At 48.2% G+C, this 22,515-nt stretch overlaps 2 protein-coding genes across 2 annotated transcripts; both read right to left on the bottom strand.

Moving 5' to 3' along the window:
- Positions 1 to 1,750: 1,750 nt before the first annotated feature.
- Positions 1,751 to 12,038, bottom strand: AMPD1 (adenosine monophosphate deaminase 1). The gene is made up of 16 exons (XM_054395770.1): positions 12,017 to 12,038; positions 10,555 to 10,566; positions 8,550 to 8,724; positions 7,917 to 8,082; positions 6,453 to 6,615; positions 6,016 to 6,235; positions 5,476 to 5,605; positions 4,990 to 5,184; positions 4,653 to 4,784; positions 4,394 to 4,557; positions 4,127 to 4,253; positions 3,516 to 3,679; positions 3,011 to 3,131; positions 2,379 to 2,552; positions 2,094 to 2,204; positions 1,751 to 1,919 (listed from the first exon to the last, which is right to left on the bottom strand). The coding sequence occupies exons 1-16, from the start codon at positions 12,036 to 12,038 to the stop codon at positions 1,764 to 1,766; spliced, it is 2,232 nt and encodes a 743-aa protein (XP_054251745.1). The 3' UTR covers positions 1,751 to 1,763.
- A 5,582-nt stretch (positions 12,039 to 17,620) lies between these two features.
- Positions 17,621 to 22,376, bottom strand: NRAS (NRAS proto-oncogene, GTPase). Its single transcript, XM_054395887.1, has 5 exons — positions 22,257 to 22,376; positions 20,527 to 20,705; positions 19,923 to 20,082; positions 19,032 to 19,155; positions 17,621 to 18,367 (listed from the first exon to the last, which is right to left on the bottom strand). The coding sequence occupies exons 1-4, from the start codon at positions 22,365 to 22,367 to the stop codon at positions 19,036 to 19,038; spliced, it is 570 nt and encodes a 189-aa protein (XP_054251862.1). The 5' UTR covers positions 22,368 to 22,376; the 3' UTR covers positions 17,621 to 18,367; positions 19,032 to 19,035.
- Positions 22,377 to 22,515: the final 139 nt, after the last annotated feature.

Genomic DNA, 22,515 nt, shown 5'->3' with positions numbered 1-22,515 from the left:
CCACTTTTATGTTACAATGACCACCACGGATAGGCTGTGTGTGACCACAACAAATGTCCTTTCATTCACACATCACACTCCTGTGAAGCAGTCAAAACAATTCCACTGCTCTAGTAAACACCCTGCTTAAGACCTTTTCCTCATCTGCCCCATCTACAACTGAGTGGACAGCTGGACCAAACCTCCCCTCCTGCACCTCCGCTCCAGCCGACAGAGCCTTTTAGGAGCTTGTCCAGCAGCTTCTCGCTCTTCTGGTTCCACCTTTCTCTTCCATGCTCACTCCTCATCCCACCTCTCTGTAACTAACACAACACGGACAGCAGAAACCACAGCCACCACTCCCCAAATAACGTGTCCGAGGACATCTTTTCCTGTGCCTCCTAGTTTTTTTCTATCATTAGGGCTGAAGCAGGTCCCAGCTGTCAAGAAGAGCTCCCACCACTGCTAGGCCTCTATCAAGAGTTGTGACAGCCAGGTGCACTCAGGCTGTATTCAACCATGGCAACTGGACCTACACAGTGAACCAGGAAAGCCAAGGAGAGACTAGTCCAGCATGCCAGGCTACACCCTGTGCCCTTAGACAGCACTGCCAGGAAGGGCTTCAGTTATGACTCAGACCTCTATACTTCAGTGCAACAATGCACAAATACTTAGCACTACCTGAAACGTTACAGCCTACTAGTAAATGATTTGCCAAAAAAAAAAAATAAAAACTACTGTATACAGAATTGGAGACTGGTCTAAGTGGGAAAGGATCTTTGGAGGTTACCTTGTCCAAACACCTGCTCAAGCTGCCCAGGACTATGTTTGGAGCCCCACAACCTCCCCGGGCAACCTGTGACAGTGGACAGTGCTCGGTGACCCTCAGAGCAGGAAAATATTTCCCGGTGTTGAAGAACCTCCCGTGTGTCAGTTTGCACCCATCACCTCTCGTCCCGTCCCTGAGCACCGCTGGAAAGAGCCTGGCTGGCTCCCCTCCGCAAGTGGCTGCATTCATCGGAACGGGCGCCCGGAGCGGACGGGACAGGCCGAGGCAGTGCGGTGATGCGGTGGGGCTGGCGGCTCAGCTGCGGCCGCGGCCCGGCTCCAACAGGCGCCTAACTGACTCTGTGGGTCCAGCGCTCGCTCGCTCTTCCCTACCGCACCGGGAACCGGCTCACGGCGACACCTGGGACAGAGCAGCCGGCCCTGCCACAGGCCCTCCAGCCGCACCAGGGACAGGCGAGCGCCGGCCGGTCGGCCGCAGGGGCCCACCGGATCAGGATGGAGAAACGGCGCCGTAAGGCTCCCTCACCGGATCGCAGCGGGGCCGAGCTCCCGCCGGGGCCGGCAGCGAGCGGACAGCTCAGCCTCGCGCCGAGACCAGCAGCCCCCGGGGCCCGACTGGCTCCGCCGCCAGCGTCCTCTCCGCCCCGCCCGCCGAGCCGCGACTGCGTCTCAGCGCCCCAGCGCCCCCGCGGCATGCCCAAATCTCCGCTCTCTGGCCCGGGCCCCCTCTCCCCGCCCCGTCTCACCCGGTGCCGTTGCCTGGGCCCGGGCCCGGCCCCGGCCCCGCTCCCACAGAACGCTCCCGGCACGCACCGAGCCGCCCCCATTGGCTCTCGCGGCCGCCCCTCAGGCGCAGCCCCGCCCCGCCACAGACTGCTCGCTGCTCGTACGCCGCCTTTTACTGTGCGCCCGCCGCCGCCAACCCGGCTCCCAGTGCGGCTCCAGGGGTGCCCGGCACAGCCGCTGGCCCGAGGCCCCAGAGTCCATCCCCGCTCCTAATCGGTTTTCAGGCCCTCGGCGATGAGGTTGAGCTCGTAGCACCACGTCTCGTAGCGGTAGGCGATGCGGATTTGAGCCACGTTTGTCTTCCGGATATCGTTGCCTTCTGGCCCCTCTTGCTGGTAGTTTTCACCCAGGAACTTGGCTTTCTCCTGCCAGAGACAAGGACGGCGGCGCAGATCTCAAGCACCCTGCGTGCAGCACCCGAGGGAAGCGCTGGAGGCAGGTCCCACGGGGCCCGGCCTACGAGCCGTGTCCCGGCCGCTGTCGCAGGAGGGACCACGGCGGGCAGGGCCGACTCGCCCCCTTCCCAGAAGAGCTCCTACCTCATGGGACAGGCCACACTGCAGGACGCTGTTCCTGGCAATTTCACACATGTCACAGGTGCTGAGCTTGAAGACCTGAGCAGCAATGGCGTACTCCTCCATCAGGGGCTCCTGCAGCCACAAGCTGTGTTAGTGGCCACCAGCTCTTGCCAGCACAGCCCATGCCCCTGCAATGGCCCAGCATGCTGGACCCTCTGCACATGCTGCTGCCTTGCCTGAAAAACGAGGCCCACACCGTCCCAGCCCTGGTGCTTTCAGACAGAAGGTGATCAACTCACACTATACCTTGGTGAAATGAAACTGCATGGGGTCGTCTGTAGAAAGGGACACCATGAGACCCTTCTGGTGGAAGTCAGGCAACGGACTTCTTGCATACTCCAAGAAGAGGCTGTTGTTGCTGAGTGGGGACATAGCAATGGGAATTTGGGCAAGGAAGTACAGATACTGCAACACCGGACTCTGCAAAGATGAGCAGAGTTGCCAGGTTAGGGATGAAGTTGCTGCATCCCCCTACCTCTTCAGGGTCACTTCAGCTCTGTACCCCAGCCAGCAAGTCTAGTGCATAGTGCTTGTGTACAAGAGAAGAGATGGGCAAGCAATCCCCTAGGGCCCACTTGGAGCACGAGAGACCAAGCAAGGTCAAAGCTGTGTGATTTCAGAACTCAAGTTTGCTTCAGTGATAACAGATATAGCCAGTGACAGGTCTGTGAGGCTGACCCCTGAAATCTGAATATATTTCTCAGCTGCATCCTCAAACATGCCTGGAGAAACCCAGAGAATCCTCTAACATCTGCCTGAAGCCAAGCTGTCTGTATCAGTCTAAAGCAGAGGCACAATTAACTGTCAGCTACAGTGGACGCCAGCTGTGAACATGTACTCCTCTGCCATGCCTGGACTGCCCAGACTACTCCAGTTACCTTCTTGAGGTTGAGACCGTGGGAGATATTATCTGCTGTCATGAAGGCTGTAAGCAGATGTGTGATGGCCCCAGCTTCCCCACAGTGTGGACGGAAGAGGAATGTGTTCATACCACGCTGCCTAAACACATAGAAGGAATCACAGCAGACAAGCAGCATGGTTAGGTGGCACGCAATGCAAGATTCCCTGACTTCAGGTACAGCTCTGCCTCTACCAGTGGGTTCCCAGGAATCCAGCCTGACCTAGAAGCACATCACTCTTTTCTCCTCTGTGTGCACAATAGCTGCAGTGTCTGCAGTTCCAGAGTTTTCACTCCAGTCCATTACACTTCTTACTGAGGAGCGTTTGCATTGCTCTGGGATGTGAAGCTCCAAAATACATTGGTAGCAGAGCAAGGAGGGCTCCACTTCTTCCACAGCAACAATCAAAGAGCTAAGACAACTCATGAGGCAGCCACCCATCTGCCAGCCCATCATAGGTCCCTTAGCAGATCCTGGCCCTCACCTGCGCAGGTTGTTAAGCACCAGGATGTTGGCATGCATGTAGTATAAATAGTAGGTGTAGGATGGGTTCTTCTCAGTAGTCCACTGCTCTGGCTTTGGGCTTTTAGTGCTGAACATGTGTCCGCTGTGCTTGGATTCATCATCCACACTGTCGAAGCCAGTGATCTGCTTGGCGAGTAACAAAAAAGCTGCATCTCAAAGCTCCCCACATGATCATGCCCAGGTAGGTTGGCTCACCCCACCCCACTGCTCTTGCCATAGCCCAGCTGTAGCCTGCACCCCTGCACCACCTAAGAGCAGAGTCAGAGGCAAGGCTGCAGACCTCACTCCTCTCAAACTCCCAAGCTCTATCAAGAGCTAGAAATAAAGCTCACAACAAACCACTTCTGCAGGGAGCAAGTGGACAGCATTTCTTACAGCCACACAGCAGCCAGCTCAGGGAGTCTGACCCCTCCCAGCACTTCTGGACACAGCCTCCTTTTCCCAGAATGCGGCAGCAGAGCCACAAACCCACTGATGACATCTTCCATGTTGGGGCCAGGAGTCCCTTTCTTGTGTACAAACAGGAACCGGAGTGCTCACCACACCCTGACATCAGCAGGTGATACTCACGTGGCGTAGGAGGACACTCAGCTCTTTGTGAGCTCGAGGATTGACAGTTGCCTCAAATACAGGAATAAAGATATTTTCCAGCATCTTCCCAAAGTGTGGGAGAAAATTCTTAGACCTGAACACATCACTGTGGACAGAAATGGGAATTAGTTACCGGTGGGAATTAGTTACCGGCAGAGGTACAATGTGGCCCACTGTCCCCATAATCTCTTTAGGATAAAATATGAGGTGTAAGGCACTGTGCTCTCTCAGACCCACAGCACATACTAAATCCTGGGTACTTGGATCATCCACTTCATGTTGGGGGAATAGACTCGATGCCTGTTGAACCAGTCGGCTAGCTTGAGCCACTCCTCAGCTGACCTCCCGTAGATGGAGAGGCGAGGCTCTGCGTACTGGTACTTGGCATCCTCCAGGTCAGAGCCAACCTCCTGCAAACCAGAGCCAACCATGGCAGGGGGACCCTCCAGCCCATGGGCAAAGCAGCATCACAGCTTAACTGCTCTCTGCTCTCCTGTGTTCTCACCTTGATGATGGTAGCAAAGTACTCGCCGTTGATGGTGTTCTCTGTCTTCAGATAGAGGTCACGCAGCTCGCTGGCTCCCACGGGGTTGTACTTGGCATTGAACTTGTCAAAGCGGTGGAACGTCTGCCGCCCCTGCAGCACGGAACATCCAGGGCAAACACTGCAGGTGCATGCAGGGGCCAAGCATACCTATGAGCAGGGACTGATCCAAACAACCCAAAATGGGAAAGCCAGGAGCTGCTATAACCTGCCATAAACACTTAACACGGCATGGCTACACAGGGAGGGGATGAGAGTAACCCAAGAGTGGTCTTGCAGCAAGTGTTCTATCACTTACAGCATGGACATCCAGGGAATCCACAGTCAGGTCATAGGGGTGCAGGTTGAGCTTCTGGTAAAGCTGTTTGAGGGTGAGCTGTGTGCCCTTGGCATCATAAACTACACGGTCAGCATCCACATAGTATGATTTCTTGATGAAACGCAGAAGATGCTTTTGGTTCATGCAGGCTGCAGCATGGATATGTGTGTCCACCTGAGAAACCAGAGGGACAGCTATCTAGCTTCAAGTTGGGATGCTCAGGTACTATCATCACAAGGAGGTCACCTAACAAAACCCCAAACTTGGGATGCACCCAAGTTGTGTGGGAAGCAAGGCTCAGACCATCAGAAGAGCACAATAGGCCAAGAGCAGCCCAGTCTGCACCATCCCCTTAGCAGGAACAATGTAGATGCCATAGTCTTGACTCTAATATCCAGTTCTCAGGGAGGGGAAGGTACCAAGGTCATCTTCAGAGTCACCAGGGCTGTAAGCTTTGCCATTTACCTTCCGGCAGTTGTAGAAGTCCCGGTGGGGGTTGTTCTTCAGCTCTTTCATCTCCTCCATCTCATTCAGCATTTCATGCACTTGAAACTTGGATAAGAGGAACTTCAGGCGCCGATGAGCGTAGGTCTTACTAGAGAAAGCAAAGGGAAGAACTGTGACCCCATCACACAGGGGCATGGTCTGCCCAACACAGGGATGCAGCTTTCACCTGAGATGGAGAAGCTCATGCTGGCCTAACCTTGTTCCCTAAGGTGCTCCTCCTGGCTCTATTACAGAGCTCCAAAGGGAGGCCTGGCCAGATGTAAGCATACCTGCAGGGTGTGTCTCCAATCCCTGAATGCTGACTCTGCTTAAGATCCCAATCAAGATGGCCAAGACCACTTTGGTAACCAGCAGGCTGCAAGTATGTCATCAGCAGGTTCCTCCCTCCTCCCAAGAAGACAAGGCAACAAGGCAACCTTGGCTGTGCTCTGACCTCCCTCTGCCTGCTGAGGCAGGACCTCTTCAGCTGCACCCAGCAGTGCTGGGCTGTGCACTTACACAGGCCCCTGTGCAATCAGGGCCAAGAGGAAGTTCATGTCATCAATGAAGTTCTTGAGGCTGGGGTAGGACAGGTCCTTTGGCTCATTTCTGCCAACTGCTCCCTCGTCTTCATAGATGTAAACTACCCCATCCTTCATCTGGATGTGGTATCCCAGGTCCCCTGGGAGACTCTCAGTTTCGAAGGGATCCTGTCCATCCTTTACTGGCGGAGTGAACACTGGACCAAAAGGAGAGCACCATGAGGCACAGGCTGCCAGCCAAATCCCCAGAATCCTGTTACTCTCTTCCAGGCAGGGACAGCCCCAACACTGTGACACTGAAGAGGTGGTCTGGGCAACTGACTTCCCTGTGGAGCACGTCCACCACCTTTTTCTGACCCCTGCCCACCCCATGCTGAAGCCAGAGGGGAAAACCCTGCAGGAGCTCAGAGGTACCTGGGCCAGCATCACTCAGCCTCCAGACCTCGCCTTCGATCATGCGCAGGTACTGAGACAGGGTCCTGGGGAACCGCTGCAAAGACTGCTGCATGTACTTCTCCCGGATGCACAGGGCACGGTACAGGCCTTTGCAGGCAACTTCAAAATCTTCTACTGTCACCTGCAAGAGGACTGTTGCTTAATGCAACCACACAACTGGAACCTAGCCTCCTAAGAGATACCCTGATGCACCAAGACATGAAGAGGACAGTTGTCTTGACAGCAAGATCATAGAACCATAGAATAGTTTGGGTTGGAAGGGACCTTGAAGATCATCTTGTTCCACCTTTCCATCTTCCAGTAGTCCAGGTTGCTCAAAGCCCCATCCAACCTGGCTTTGAACACTTCTCAGGAGGGGACATCCACATCTTCCCTGGGGCAACCTATTCCAGTGTCTCACCACCCTCACTGTAAAGAATTTCTTCCTAATCTCCAGTCAAAATCTATCCACACATACCTTATCATCCCCTCCCACCACTCTGCCTGAGCAGGGTAAAGAAGGGATAATAGATAGTCCCAGACATGGCAAAGGGAAGTTCCTTGCACCAGAATCAATGCCATCTGTCATTCCTGTTTACATTCCTTGCTGCAAACCGTAGCTGGCATTGAAATGGAAGCCAAGCCTGGACAAACTACTAAAAGCTATTTTTGGAGCCCAGGCTGAAACTGAAGCAGGACCAGCAATGTACACTGAGCCAATGTGTCAAGAATTTTTGATTTACTGCACAGACAAGTGTTCTGGGCAGTCAAGAGTCAAGGGCAGTCAAAGTCACACTGGAGCAGCATGGGAGAATACCATGCAGCACTTGCAGCTAGTTACAGTCATGGCAGAAGAAATGTGCCTGTGCATAGAAAGAATTTCAGCCTCTCCTAACTGCTCCTCTGCTACATAGCTAAGCAACCTGGTTCAGCCCAGGATGGAGCAACCTGCCAGCAGTATCTCAGAAGGAGCACAAATGTAATAGGAGGCTGTGGAGGAGGAGGAGAAAGAGGAATTAGCACAGGATGTGATAGTCCTAGTCCTGGCTCTAGGTGACCCTGCTTTAGCAGGCTGGACCACAAGACCTTCAGAGGTCCCCACCAACCTCAGCTGTTGTGTGAATCTGTGCTGTGCACAGACCTCAGACATACAGCAGTGTGCAAGCAGGAGCAGGCTGCCACAGGATGAACATAGCCCACCTTGTCATGCCCTCCCCTCTGGAGAAGCCTATGGGAAGCATGCAGCACCCCACAGACTGCTGCAAAGAACCACAGCTCAGATCTTCCAGGAATGCAGCAGGGCACAATCAAATGCCCATGAGACAGACTGTCCCCACTGTGCCTGCTGCAGACTCCTGTGACACTCACTGGGTACTACTACAGGCAGGGACTAGATGTGTTGGCAGTCAGCATGGGGAAGGGCATAGCCATGCAAGTACCTACCCCAGAGGCATAATCCCCTGTGATCTGCACCCGCTGGAAATCAGGCACAGCCTGGTACAGGGGGGAGGTAGAGACGACTTCATCAATAGTGGACAGTCTGGTTGTAGACTTCTGAACCCCAGGCACTGCAGAAACAATTGTCTGGCTTCGGAGCAGGTGCTTCTTCCTGCCAGGGAGGAAAGCCTCAGGCAGAGAGCCCTGACTCCATGGACACATGCAGGTGCAGGGTCAGGAGCACAGCCATGTTCTAGCCGTGCACAATGTTAATCATCTCCACTGCTGCACCAGACAGCACCAGGAGTAGTGGCCACAATGCACAAAGCAGCCACAGACTTTGAATCATGGTGTTTGGAAGTCACACCTCTCCAGAGAAAGGTCTCAATGTCTCCCTCTCCAACAGCTCTATGGCCTGTGTCATGCCAACACTGAGGGAACACGTCAAAGGTCTTTCCTTGGAGAGGAAACCCCAAAACACCTGACAGAAGCCCTGGGATTTCCAAGGACTTATCACATGGCTGTGGGAGCTGTTTTCCCAGGCCTTAACTGATGTTCCCCCTGCATTTTTCCAGCTGTAGCTGGGGATGTGCAGACAATGCTCCTCTCCTTTCCCCAACTGGCCTGGTTATTGCTCACCGCTTTTCTTGTGTGGTAGAGCTCTCCTGAAGCATCATGTGCTCTCTCATTTCCTGGCGTGAGATGGGGCAGATCTCTTCCACATCAAAAGGAGAGATCTCTTGCCTCTCCTCCTCATCTTTCACCTCGGAGGCAAAGACCTTCTCTGCGAAGGAGCGAATTGCCTCCTCCAGCTCTGCAAGGAGAAGTAGCAGAGTAGAGGGTCACATAGACATCTGCTTCCCAGACACCCTAACAGGGGTGCCCCTTGCAGTCAGCTGAATGCTCAGATGTCATTTCCTTATGACACCTACACCTTCGTGCTGCCTGAAAGACTCTGAGCAACCTCCAAAGTCTCCAACAATCTCCAGAGCCTGGGCCACATATAGTGGACTAGAGACATACCTGGACACTCCCCATACAAACACCCCACAGGTAGTGCAAAAAGGCCTGGAAAGAAGCAAGTCGTTGGTAAAAGCACTTGTAAGAGCAGGTACTGTGAGGAAGAGGAGGTCAGCAGAGCCATTACAACTCTAGAAAGCCCAAGACTGACTGGGTCCACAAGGCATCCAGTCAGGATAAAGAGGTGTAGATGGAGATGGACAGAGCTGGCAGCCCAAGCACTTAGTGCCATCACAGAGCATCTGAAGAGCTCCTAGCATGGACCAGACTTCTCTCAGCCCATCATGTACAGCATGCTGCAAAGGTGTCAGCTAGTATGGTCCTACGAAAGTTGTCACTGACACAAGGCTGGCTGGAGCTTTATGAAGTAGGAGGAAGAAGGTTAAAAGACCTTCTACTGCAAACAAAATACCATGAAACAAAAAGCCAAGAGCTCTTCTGGCAACATCTCCTGGAATCACGTATTTGCATAGCAGCACATGGTCACTAGCTAGCAGGTTTTCCCAGCAGCTGGCAGATCAGCATGAAGTGTAGTGAGGATTGATGCTGAACAATGAACAACAGCACTGACATATCAGACAGGCCATGGTAAGGAGCACTGAGGTCAGACAAGCAGGTGAGGACCAAAGCCAAAGGAGTGACATGCATGGCAGAAGTGTGCCAGACCAATGAGTGATCTGCAGTTCATGAGCCTGGCCATTTCCCACCCCCACCCCCCAACCAGGGTATCAAGGGATCAAAACCTGTAGCCCTGAATTTGCAGTTCCAGGGTCCTAGCTGTGGGTTAGTAGGGCTTGGGGAGGATAACACAGGGGCTTCCTTTTCCTGGTGTTATGTGGCAAGGCAAAAGGGTTTGTGCTGAGCTACACATGGGAAAATCCTCGCACTGGCTCTATTTCTCAGCAGTGCCATGTCACAAACCCAGGATTTCAGTAACAAAAGTTACCCACTGGTGAAAAGCTGCTGCATCATCAATGGGTGACCTACATACTTCTTAAAAGACAAAATGCAGGGGGTTTGCACTACCCCATTATTGCTCACTGTGAGATGATGAGTGTCTCAGCAACAAATGTTTTCTGCTGGCACATAAAGCCTTAGCAAACATGAAGCCACAAGGTAGGGGCACCATACTGTGGACTTCAACATGAATAAAGGAGTTGAAGCATTGGATCTGTCCCCTCATGGATAAAATTCACCATCTTCAGAAGAAATTACTTTATCTATCATCTTTAGAAGTTACTTTAGGCTGTCTTTCTGTTAAGGGAAAAAAAAAAAGAAGCAAGAAAAAGAAAAACAATCAAAAAGCCAACAAAGGCCTGAATAGGTACAAGGGAAATTGCAACATGTTTCACTTCCTGCCACAAAGAACTTCACTAGAAAAAGCTGTTCTCCTAAGCAGGAGCTCAGGGGTGCTAGGACAATATTTAACAAACAGCAGCTTCGTTTATCAAAGGACCAGAAAGCTGAAAGCATTCCACAAAACACTGCAGGGCACAGCTGGTACTGCTGAGAAACAGCATCTTCTGGAGCTGCTGAAGTTACCACAATCATGTAACTGCTGTGGCCAGTGATCATGCCTAGGCAGTAAGACAGCAGAGCATAGGAAAAGTAGAACAATACTCACCTTTGACTTGTGCTGTTTGAGACAAAACAGAAAGAGAATAAACCCAGAAGTGATCAACCATTCAGAATCTGAGCTTTTTGCCTGATTCTCACATCAATGACTGAAAAAGGGATTAGTGAAGTAGAAGTTTAGCCAAAGCCTTCCCCTTAAGAAAGCACAGCACTGGTCACTTTGTACAAGGTGCAGCACTGGCTGTTCCACGATAGAGTCTTGGCATGTGCATAAATGACCCAGGCTGCAGATGGCATCCAGCCTGAGGTTCTTGACAGAACTTCTGCCCTACAGCAGCTGTCCAAGAGGAACAGCATTTTCTAGAACCTAGATTACCTCAGTCAACACTACAAGCAACTTACAGATACCTTGTCTAATAAAACTGAGCTATCTTGGAAGGTCTCTCCTTATGCCTTTGTTCAGATGCTGGGATGCAGAAGAAAATAGGGACAACATAGGCATTCTCCTGCCTGAACAAAACCCCACAGTTTTAGTGACTCAAAGCACAGGGGTTGCTTTGCTGGGTTTTGTCCATGACTTCTCATCCTCTGTGAAGTTCAAGATGGATGGTCATCCTCCTGCTGCCCTATGATCACATCTCTACTTCTTCACTAACAGGATCAGACAGCTGAGATGCCACAGTTCCACAGGTCTTCACTCCTGGTCACAGAGTGCAGCATCAACATTTTGAGGGTGCAATTCAAGCCCTTTTCACCTGACACAGAGAATTCAGACTAGAGCTCTGGCATCACAAGTCACCAGCTGCTGACTTCCCAAAGTCCAGCCCGCAGAAAGTACTCCTGGCATTTGAACTCTATGTATTCAATTGTAAACTATGCATCCCAGAAACATCTAGCTTGACTTCTTACCTCTTCAGTGGATGAAAACTGCACTCATGAAGGTCAGCAAACTCCTACCAATGTTGCAGGGCCAGGCTTTAACACTGGCTCCATGTGCTAGGATAGTGCCTGTCACACCACAGCCCTGCAGCTCTAAATGTGCTTTATCAGAACTGTTTGGTGCTGATATTCCTCCTGCCTCTGCCACAGCAGTCACATGGCCCTCTGGAGTTTTCTGCAAACCTGGCTGTCCTTACTCCTGCTGCCCAGCTTGTGCCCTCCATCTCCTTAGGACAACAGCACCCCACATCTTCAGAGCTTAGCCAGGTGGATCAGAGACTCCTGAAATCCCTCTGATGCCTTCTCAAGTGATTTCATGGTATCATTAAAGGATGCACTGCACTGCAGGAGGGACAGTGATTTCTCTTCAGTACAAGCCAAGCAAGATTTAAACAATAATGCTATTTCTTTGCTGCACTATCAAAAACGTCACCAAACGGGAAGAAAACTGCTGAAAGTCCCCAGCAATGCCCCCTGGACTGAAAAGATACCGTGCCAACAAAATCTCAGAGCCTGCAGGCTAGCAAACCTGCCCTGTGGCTCCTTGTCTCACTACCTGTTTTCAGACCTACCTGAAATTCTCACCCGTGACATCTTTGCAGCAAGTTTGCAGAGCCTCAATAACACCTTGCTAGTAACAGAGCACAAGTATCTGACTGACTGCACAACAGCCTAACACTAATTTTACTGCTTTCCCCTCCCTGTAATTAGACTCTCCCACTCTATAAGGAGAAGGGAGATCAACTGTAAGACTATTTAAAGTGCAACTACAGGCACTTATAGTGAAACAGGTGAAACCAGGGCTCAAATTTAATTATTTTTTTTTTTTAACTTAGGCTTTCATTTTACATTGAGTACATTTTCTCCTGTTCTGGCCAGAGGCTTCCTCACAGCACAGCTGCACCTGTCTAAAGTGGACTGTGGAAATCAGTCTTTTGAAAGAGGCCAAAAACTGATGTGTTCTGTGCTGAAGCAATGGTTTAAAGGAAATGGTTTAAAGGGCTATGCTGTCATCAGAACCAGCGTGGTGGATAAGTACAAATGATGTGCTCTCACCAAGCAGTGTGCTGGTCAGATTTTTCCTGAGAGAGTGTCTGCTTGAAAGATAGATTTTATCAACAGGAAGGAGCTGCACAGATCTCATCTTCCCAGCTCAATCTAGCAAACCAAAGGAAACTGCAAGGGGCTGTATTTTATTCCTGAGCTTTTCAAGAGCTGCCTTTATAAAACTTAATCACAATAATAAGCTGATGTTCAGTCCTGAATGTGCAAGCTATAACCAAGAGATATCTTACAGGGACCAGCACTTAATACAGTCTGAGGTGTGGCTTGGATCTGGCAGAACAGGATAGCAGTTTGGGAAGTACCTCTTGGCTTTTCTGCAAGAGATTTCTTCTTTTTCTACTATACAGGCATCAAGGGCTGTACACAGTCCTTTAGGGTCTCCTCAAACCTACTTCAGATCTCTCACGTGAAGTCGGAAAACAGCTCCTCTCTGGAGAAAATGGCCAGAATGTGTAGTGGCCTATATGTTGCAGAGGTAACTGAGCTTCTGACTCAGCTTCCTGGTGGGAAGCAGCAAGCCCAAACGGGTCAGAAGGATGCAGTAATTTTGATTTGAAAGAGTCTTTTCCTGTTTGTACTTCAGTTCTTGGTGGAGCTGAAAAAGTGCATTGAAATCATAACAAATCAAGCAAAGTCAGCAGTCTGGCTGCTCCTTTAAAAGGTAACTTTGGTCATAACATGGAAGGGAACAGAAGAACCAACACCCCTGGTAAAGACAGCATCTGGAGTTAGACATGAGGAATAATGGTCCCTGGAGGTGTTCAAGAAACATGCAGCAACGGCCCTCTGGGATGTGATTTAATGGCCATGGGGGTCTTAGGCTGATAGTTGGACTTGGTGATCTTAGGTCTTTTCCAACCCAAACAATTCTATGATTCTATGCAAGGGCTTTCTGTGTTATAGTTTGTAGGAACACCTATGAAAAGGGTGCATCCAGGAGAAGGACTGGAATGAGTCACTTGTGTTAGATACAGAGCTGGAAAGAACAAGTTATAGATCGGAAGCTTGTGGCACTAGTTGATTAAATCAGATGAGCTGAGACATGGTACAGCATCTCCAGCAGAGATAATTCCCAGAGGATCCAGAAACTCTCCCTGAAAGAGCTTTATGGAGTATGCACAAGTTCAAAACATTCTTAAGCGTTTTAGCCCCCACTCCCCAGCTATTCCCTAAGAACAAAGTTAATTTCCCTCCAGAATATACAGAGGTGCAGCCAACAGGGCAAAGTTGGGATGCTGTTACAGCCTTGGGCTCCAGTCTCTGGTCCCCTCTCTCATGCAGGCTTCAGTTTCTGAATGATTCTTGTTTTCACTCATGCCCCAGTTTGAGAGTCCCCACACTGCTTTAACTATTTCATTTAAGGTCAAGAAAAACTGGTTTCTGCTTGTTTACTCTCCCACAGGTACTGTATCTGCCTTCAGCCTTCCTGGATAGACCAAGGTCTTGGGATGCACATATGACACCAAAACTAACCTTTCAAGTGTAGAGGTCATCATCCTCAAAAGGTCTCTTGATCCTCTAGCTTTTTAAATCACAGGGTCAACTTATTTGGGTCTGTGGTAGAAATATGAGTAAAGCATAAGTATGCTGTCCTAAAGTTACATGCACAGCCTCTTTAGACTGAAGTACTGCACACAAACAAGCCATCTTCCCACTCATTCTCAGCTGCAAACCCAGTGATGCACACCCAGAGGCTTCAGAGCAGCTCTAAACCCCCCCACCTCAAACTCTCTTTGAGCTGCCTTCGTTCCACCTAAGATCAGTCAAAGGAAAATGGGCAAACATGCCAGAAACGTGCCTGCTTAGGGTATTTGGCCTGATCTTCCTCTAGTTCACCTAGCAGAGCAGCCATGGCACAGGGGCAGCTGGCCAAACAGAAGCCTAGGGCCAAGTGTTGCTAGAAAAAGTTTTCAATTCCTGAAGAAAAGCATTAATAGGGTGTATCATGTACAAACTCAAAAAGGCACTACTTGACATGCTGTGCCTTTACCAACAGCACCTTGCACTAAGAGCCTCACCAAGTTCTTCTCTCCCCCCATTAGGCCTCGCCTTCAAAGATTCCTCTACGGCTCTATTCCAGTATGCAGCAAGTCCTTCAGGTGTGAACTAGTTTGTAGGTAAGGATGGTTATGGGCAGCAGTCAGACTGGGAGAAAGCTTTCCTAGTCACCCAAGAAAGCTCTCCCTCCTCAGTGCCTCTCTGTACTCATTTGGAATCTCTTTGAAAGAAAGCCAACAGGGAAGTATTTTAGAAGACTGAATTAAGTGACTTAAAAGCCAAACAGAGAAGATGATTTTGTCACAGCAGTAACTTTATAGCTGGTTTCACTCTTGGAATACCAAGTGAAGAAACATCCCCTCCACTTTTTGACTTGACAAGCATCCTCTGAATGGGCAAAGTCAGCAAAAATATTTTGAGGGGCTCCACTGCAAATACAGACTCAACACTACCTCAAGGTACACGCCACAGCACAGTTCGTTGAAGTCATTAGAACTGGACCCTGGAACAAGCCTATGGTACATCTCAAAGCCACTCTCAATGCCTATTCATGCCACAGTGAATGTATAGGATTCAGCAGTTCATGTCATGTTACAGAAGTGACAATCTGTGTAAATCTAGATCCCACAGAGAAAGCAGAGAGCATTGTGATAAGCTTTCTGCAAGCCAGCTGTGGATCCCATGCCCAGATCACTACCACAAAGGAAACAATCAAAGAATTCAAAGTTTATTCTGTAAAAAAAAAAAAAAAGTTAAGAAGCAAAATAATTTACTTCAAACCGAAAGAGATGCATTATTGAAAGCAAATAATTATACAAAGTAACCACAAATTAGCCCTTGTTTAGAAAGTCCAGATCCCAACAGTTCCCTACCATCCTGGAGGTTATACACAGTCACTCAAGGCTTGTGGAGTAAAGGAGGACCACAGACAGGATCAGAAGGTAAATTCAGTTTCCACTACTCTCCTTCCCCTCATAGGCTTGAAGTTGCTCAAAATCCAATTCTATCATTGAACTGCACTAATTTTAAGCATCACTGTTGCTCTCTAAAGTCCTCCTAGTGACAAGAAGAACATTCAAGCAGTGCTGTTTGAACAAGACCATGGAGTGGGGACACTAACAGTAACAAGGCTGTTTTCTAGAAACAACAAGCTGGTTATGCCTGTTCTTCCAAGGCAGGATAGTAAAGTTAGGCTGGCACTAACACGGTGTCATGCTGACAGTTCTAAGTTAAAACATTTGGACTAAATCCACACAACCTTTTCCAGGGACTTGTTTTGTGCAAAAACTTGTGCTTATCTTCTACGTTTTCCCAAAAAGTTCTTGAGGGTTTGCCCTTCTGCAATTCTCCTTCCAGTTGCCATCAAAATCAAGGTTCTCTTATGCAGCCAGCTGGAAACAAAGTGCAACCATTCACTTCATCCTCACAACTAGCATGACACCTTGGAGTTTGTATCACTTGCTAGATGTGAAAGTCAAATAATGCAGATGGGAGGACTGCCTGGGCAGGTTGGCTCTGCAGCATCCTAAAAGCTCTAAGCTTCCAGAGATGACACACATACTGACTTATCCATACCAAGGTCCTCTTCCCTTTTAGGATTTTATATAGGCCAAGTGAAAGGGAACACTGGAGACAACGCAGATAGATTTGTCAGTTCCCACACAATTCTGAGAATTCACAACTTTTGGAGTCACAGTGAGTACATTTTTAATGACAACCAGAATATGCCATGTCATGGAGAGGATTATTACCATGAACCTCCATCCAAAAGTACTAATTTTCCACTCTTGACCACACAACCTTCAAACATCAAATGCCAGCTGCAAAAGGCTTCCGAACACCACAGGCTGCAGGCAGTCACACTCTGAATGCTGCAATCCTGCTTGCCAGGGAAGAAGCTATCTATAGTTATCCTTAATCACACCCATTGCTGTGTATGCTGCTGGAAGAGAATGTTTTATGTAAAAAATATTGTAGGCTTGATTCTTATCAGTGTCACATCAATCAAAGGTAAAATAAATGGCAAAAATTATTAGGATTATCATGGATAAGGAAAATGTGAATCAGTTTGGTTCACTTCCAAGAAGAGAATTAACAACGTCAGTAGTGAACAATTTTTTCCCCCTCACACTATTTACTGATTTCTAATTCCGTTTGAAATTGAGAAGTCCAAAATTAAGATGTTTGACTCTGACACCAACAAACCAAAATTAAGCCCCTGGCAACCCTTCTGCTGCTGCTGGTTCTGCAGCCTGGCTGAACGCTCCCTCTGTTGGCTGAGGGCTCATTACTCTTCCATCAGACAGCAACTGGGAACTCAGCTTTGCTGTGGGACACACTGACCACACAGAGGAGAATCCAGTCCCAGCAGCATAAGAACTAGAGAAAGACACAGTTCCAAGGAACACTGGTAGGTTTTGCAACAGTGACTACACTTTTATGTCCCAATTATATATGGTGGCAATGTTCATTTCTAGAAAGAACTCACACAGCTTATGCAGTAATTTCCTTACGCTCCAAGGCTGTCAGAACAAGCCCAGAATTCCCATCAGTGTCACATACTTGTGCAGTCATCATGGAACTTGCTTCCTGCCTCTCTGGGCAAGGACACCACTAGCAGAAGCTGGCTCAGTTCTGTCATAGCCCTCAGTCAGGGCATTCTGAGTCCTAACAACCACTGCAGCAGATGCAGTCACCCGAAACCCCACACTGCTTCCCTGACAAGAAGACCCTCCAACTACGTTTTACAGAGAGACATTTTGAAGAGATTATGTTTACAGTCTGGTGGTGAGAAAATAATTCAAAACAAAGTAATTCGCAAGTTACAGACAGAGCTGAGTAACAGCTGTTCAAAGTAGCTCACCTCCAGTTACTAGATTAACTATTGAGAAGCTGCCCTCCAGTTACCAGATTAACTATTGAGAAGCTGCCCTTAAATGTTGGCAGCTAATGTTAAAAATGAACAGCTGACTAATTTGGTCCAACTTGGAAGAGATCTGAATGCTGCAGAACAACAATAGAGAATATTAACAGTTCCACCTACAGAAGAAGTAAAAACCAGATGCAAAATGTCCCCCTCCCTAGTTCAACAGTCTTACAAGTGCCTTCTGGATCTTCCAGCCTACAAATTCCTGGTTTAGTGTCCTGTCAGGTAGAGAGATCATCCACACAAGATTTGCCTGCTTAAGACAATAAGCTCCCAAGAAAATCCAGTCCTTGGGGTTTTCCTCCACCCAAGGGAACAGGAGACAAGTTGATATCTTCGTAGCAAACAGGCACTTGAGTTAGGAAAGATATCTCCTTTTTATTACAGAAAAATGAAGTGGTACTCCTGGCACAAAGGACATGTTGTAAATATGCTGTATGGGCGCACAGAGAGCAGATACCAATCCCACAGGTGACAGGAGCATTTGTGGTGGCAAAACCATTTCTGACATTCCTTGCCAAGCAACGGTTACTGCCACTCCTTTGACAGCACCACAAATCAGAATCCAACAAAGAGGGAACAAACATCACTTCTAGCTTTTACTCTAGAGGTAAAGCGTCATCTTTTTCACAGCATTTAGTCTCTATAGTTCACTTTTCTTGTGACTGGTTTTCTTCTTGAACAAAGCCTGATAACACAGTGAGAAAAGAATCCCAGTCCATCAAGAGATGTGACTGCTCCGACAGCTGAGCAAGGAGGTAGATGCCATAGATGTTCTCTTCAGATGGAGCACAGAAAAGGACCTTGTGCTAGTCAACTGGTACCAAGATTCTGGTCACTGGCACCAAAATACTGCAGGGCATCAGCATGAGACGCAAGACAGTAGCATCGAGACTTGTCCAGCAGCTACATCTGAACCAGGTATTCTTGGCATCTGGAACAGAAAGGCATCTCCAGTTAGCTGCTGTCCAACTCTGATGGATGTGCAGTACATGTCCTGAATTGGTCTGTTTTCACAGTGGTGAGCAACATCTTTTAGGTAACTTGGAAAGAATTTTACTCAGTTGGGGAACTCGTAACATTTCGTTACTCATATTATTTTATTTGGTTAAGATTCAAACAGTGCATATTCAAGAGGAACACAGCTCAAGATAAGCTGTGCATAAGTCACTCAAATCATCAGCAAATGGCAGCTGCAGAATTGTGCATGCTCCTCTGTCTAGTTCAGGTGTTTCTTGTGTACAAGTCAAAAATTACACACTTTCCAAATAGTCAAAATGGTTTCTCAAAGGAGACTCTGGCAAGGATAACATAGAAAAAGCACACAATTATCAGTCCAGTGAAAAGCCACAGGCAAAGCCACAGCAAAAGGTTGCTTGTGAACAGAATTTCTTTTGGTTAAGCTTTGCTACTTACTTAGAGATAAAAAAAGTTCTAGAAAAGTTATTAACTTTCAGGGTTTTTTTAATTCTCTGTGTATCAATTGGTTGTAAAAACAGAGAGAAAAACCACTTGCAGCAGTTAGTATTTTTGAGCCATGCTTATCAACAACTAAAAGACATTCAGACAAGAGGCCAATGAAAAAAATGACAGCTCACCTTCTCACATCACAACACAGGACAGTCCCATGCAGCCTTGATTCCCATCTTCGTTGCTGTTGAGCTTTTTCATCCGGTACTGCCGGATCTCCCTCACCAGCGTGTAAAAAGCATCTTCCACACCCTGAATGCAAATGATCCAGGAAAGTATTTTCTTTCCTTAAGCTTTTGAGATCATTGTTCTTTATATTACAAAATCCCTTAATGCATTTGAAAGACTTCTACAAGAAGAGCAGCAGCCAACTTATCCCACAGTTCATCAGAGGAAAAAAATAGCACTTTTGTTCAAAACCCTCCACTTCCACTCCTGACTCTTCCTCTGAGGCAAGCACCCATGGTAACAGTGGTTAAAAGAAGCCAGGCAAATTGTAACTGCAGAGAGGTCCCTTGCAGGAAATGAGCTACTGAACCAATCAGCTCCACTTTAGAGTTTTCTGGCTCCAGCTTAATACCTGCAGCTTTCCTGCTGCATTCCACAGGCAGCAGCAGAACACAGGCTGGCTGGACAGAGCCACACATTACATGCAACTCTCAAAACATCCATTAGACCAGCATGGGAAAGTCTTGCTGTAAATAGAATCTTATAACTGGCCTTCATTAAGAAGACAAGAAATACAAACAGGTCTGGGCTGACTAACCACAGCCTGACCGTTTTTCAGCAAGAGCACACAAATCCTTCTTGTTTTTACAAGCATGACCCAGTTGAGAGAAAGTCTGAAAGGGTTTGCCTGTTGGCCTAGGCCTGTGATACAAACAGGACTCTTTTAAGCTAAGAACTATAAATGGATTAAGAAATTCTTACTTCTGCAGGTAAGCAATACATGGGAAATGTTAGACCACCCTGTATTTAGCATGTAAGAAGCAGTCAGACCAAGAACAGAAGCATCTTACCTGTCTTGTTTTAGCAGATGTCTCTATGAAGGGGATTCCATAGCTTTTAGCTAATTCTTGAGCCTGTTTTGTGTCTACTGTTCTTGTGGGCAAATCACACTTGTTCCCAACTAGCACCATTGGCACATCATCTGAATCTTTCACTCTCTTGATCTGTTCTCTTTAAAAAGACAGATAATAACAAAAATTTAGAAATTATTTTCTAAACATCAAAGCTACTTTAGTCCAGTATTGAAATGATCTTGTGCTACAAAAATCTGTATTAAAGCTGGGCAGGACCCCAAGCATTTTAACCTACAGCAGTATGTCTAATGACTTCATACATTCCATCTTCTAGTCCATGTACAATTCCACTCTGATGGGTTTGCCTTCTTATCCGTTCACTTAGATCAGGTTCTGTACGATCTAAATATCATCTCATTAACACAACCCAAATAACTGTCCCACCCTCCACTGACTAACAACTATTGACACAAAAGGCAGATAAGCTCAAAAAACTTCCTGAAAGAAGTAGGAGATTTAATATTTGTCGATTAGTTAAGTCTTCACTGGGTTTGAGGCCCTTTCCAGTCTTCCCTCCCCATAGCAAAGCCCCAGCTCGTACCTGTAAAGGTTAATATCAGCAAAGGATTTACTGTTGTTGATGGCAAACACACAGAGGAAGCCTTCCCCTGTTCTCATGTACTGATCACGCATGGCGCTGTACTCCTCCTGCCCAGCAGTGTCCAGGATGTCCAACAAACATGTCTCTCCATCAATGACAACCTGCTTTCTGTATGAATCCTGCAAATACAGAAGCCAATTAAAGCACTGTATTACTTTTTCCCACCTTGGGCATTATTAAAGAAAAATAAATATTGTGTAAAAAAAAAAAAAAGATTCAGAGGAGCTTTTCTAGCCTGATTCCCCACAAAAAACAAACAAACAAACACACAACAAAAACCCAGTTCTATCTAGAAGTATCAGCATTTAAAACGTTAACTCGGAGCTCTCTCAGCATCTCTGACAGCAACAAAAAAAAGTGCCGGTTTTCACAAGGAATTCCAGAGAAGAAGAGAGGGAAAGAGAAGAAGAGAGGGAAAGAGAAGAAGAGAGGGAAAGAGAAGAGAGGGAAAGAGAAGAAGAGAGGGAAAGAGAAGAAGAGAGGGAAAGAGAAGAGAGGGAAAGAGAAGAAGAGAGGGAAAGAGAAGAAGAGAGGGAAAGAGAAGAAGAGAGGGAAAGAGAAGAAGAGAGGGAAAGAGAAGAAGAGAGGAAAGAGAAGAAGAGAGGGAAAGAGAAGAAGAGAGGGAAAGAGAAGAAGAGAGGGAAAGAGAAGAGAGGGAAAGAGAAGAAGAGAGGGAAAGAGAAGAAGAGAGGGAAAGAGAAGAAGAGAGGGAAAGAGAAGAAGAGAGGGAAAGAGAAGAAGAGAGGGAAAGAGAAGAGAGAGGGAAAGAGAAGAAGAGAGGGAAAGAGAAGAAGAGAGGGAAAGAGAAGAGAGAGGGAAAGAGAAGAGAGGGAAAGAGAAGAAGAGAGGGAAAGAGAAGAGAGAGGGAAAGAGAAGAAGAGAGGGAAAGAGAAGAAGAGAGGGAAAGAGAAGAGAGGGAAAGAGAAGAAGAGAGGGAAAGAGAAGAAGAGAGGGAAAGAGAAGAAGAGAGGGAAAGAGAAGAAGAGAGGGAAAGAGAAGAGAGGGAAAGAGAAGAGAGGGAAAGAGAAGAAGAGAGGGAAAGAGAAGAAGAGAGGGAAAGAGAAGAAGAGAGGGAAAGAGAAGAGAGGGAAAGAGAAGAGAGGGAAAGAGAAGAGAGAGGGAAAGAGAAGAAGAGAGGGAAAGAGAAGAGAGGGAAAGAGAAGAGAGGGAAAGAGAAGAGAGGGAAAGAGAAGAGAGGGAAAGAGAAGAGAGGGAAAGAGAAGAGAGGGAAAGAGAAGAGAGGGAAAGAGAAGAGAGGGAAAGAGAAGAGAGGGAAAGAGAAGAGAGGGAAAGAGAAGAAGAGAGGGAAAGAGAAGAAGAGAGGGAAAGAGAAGAAGAGAGGGAAAGAGAAGAAGAGAGGGAAAGAGAAGAGAAGAGGTTACAAATATCATCACTATAATAACGAGACTAAAACCCGGTCTTTGAAATGGGCTGCCATTGTTGGCTGCTTTCTAAAGCAGAGTCTAGGCAAGAAGTGCATGCAAGAAAGCTTTGGAAGTATTTTCTCAGAATTTCTTGTCCTGTGCGCTCCAGTTTCACACCTGGCTTTTTAAGCCTGGCGCCCACCCTCAAACGATTAAATCAATCTCAGTCTCGACTCACACACCGCTCCCGCCCAGGACTTCCCTCCCCCCCTCCCGCGGCGGCTGGGCCGTGGCCTCCCGGCTCACCTCGATGGTGGGGTCGTATTCGTCCACGAAGTGGTTCTGGATGAGCTGGATGGTCAGCGCGCTCTTGCCGACGCCACCGGCCCCCACCACCACCAGCTTGTACTCGGTCATGGCCCCCACGGCGGCCTCGGGCGGAGCGCGGCGCAGCTCAGCCCGCCGCCAGCCCCCGCCCGCCGCTCCCGCGGAACTCCCTCCCCAGAGCCTTCCGGCTTCCGGCCCAGGATCGCGTCATCAGCCGCCGCCGGAAGTGCCCCACCGC

This window comes from Indicator indicator, chromosome 35, assembly GCF_027791375.1.
Source record: "Indicator indicator isolate 239-I01 chromosome 35, UM_Iind_1.1, whole genome shotgun sequence".
NCBI lineage: Eukaryota > Metazoa > Chordata > Aves > Piciformes > Indicatoridae > Indicator > Indicator indicator.
Note: the sequence above shows the minus strand (reverse complement) of the source record. Positions and strands in the feature narration are given on the sequence as shown.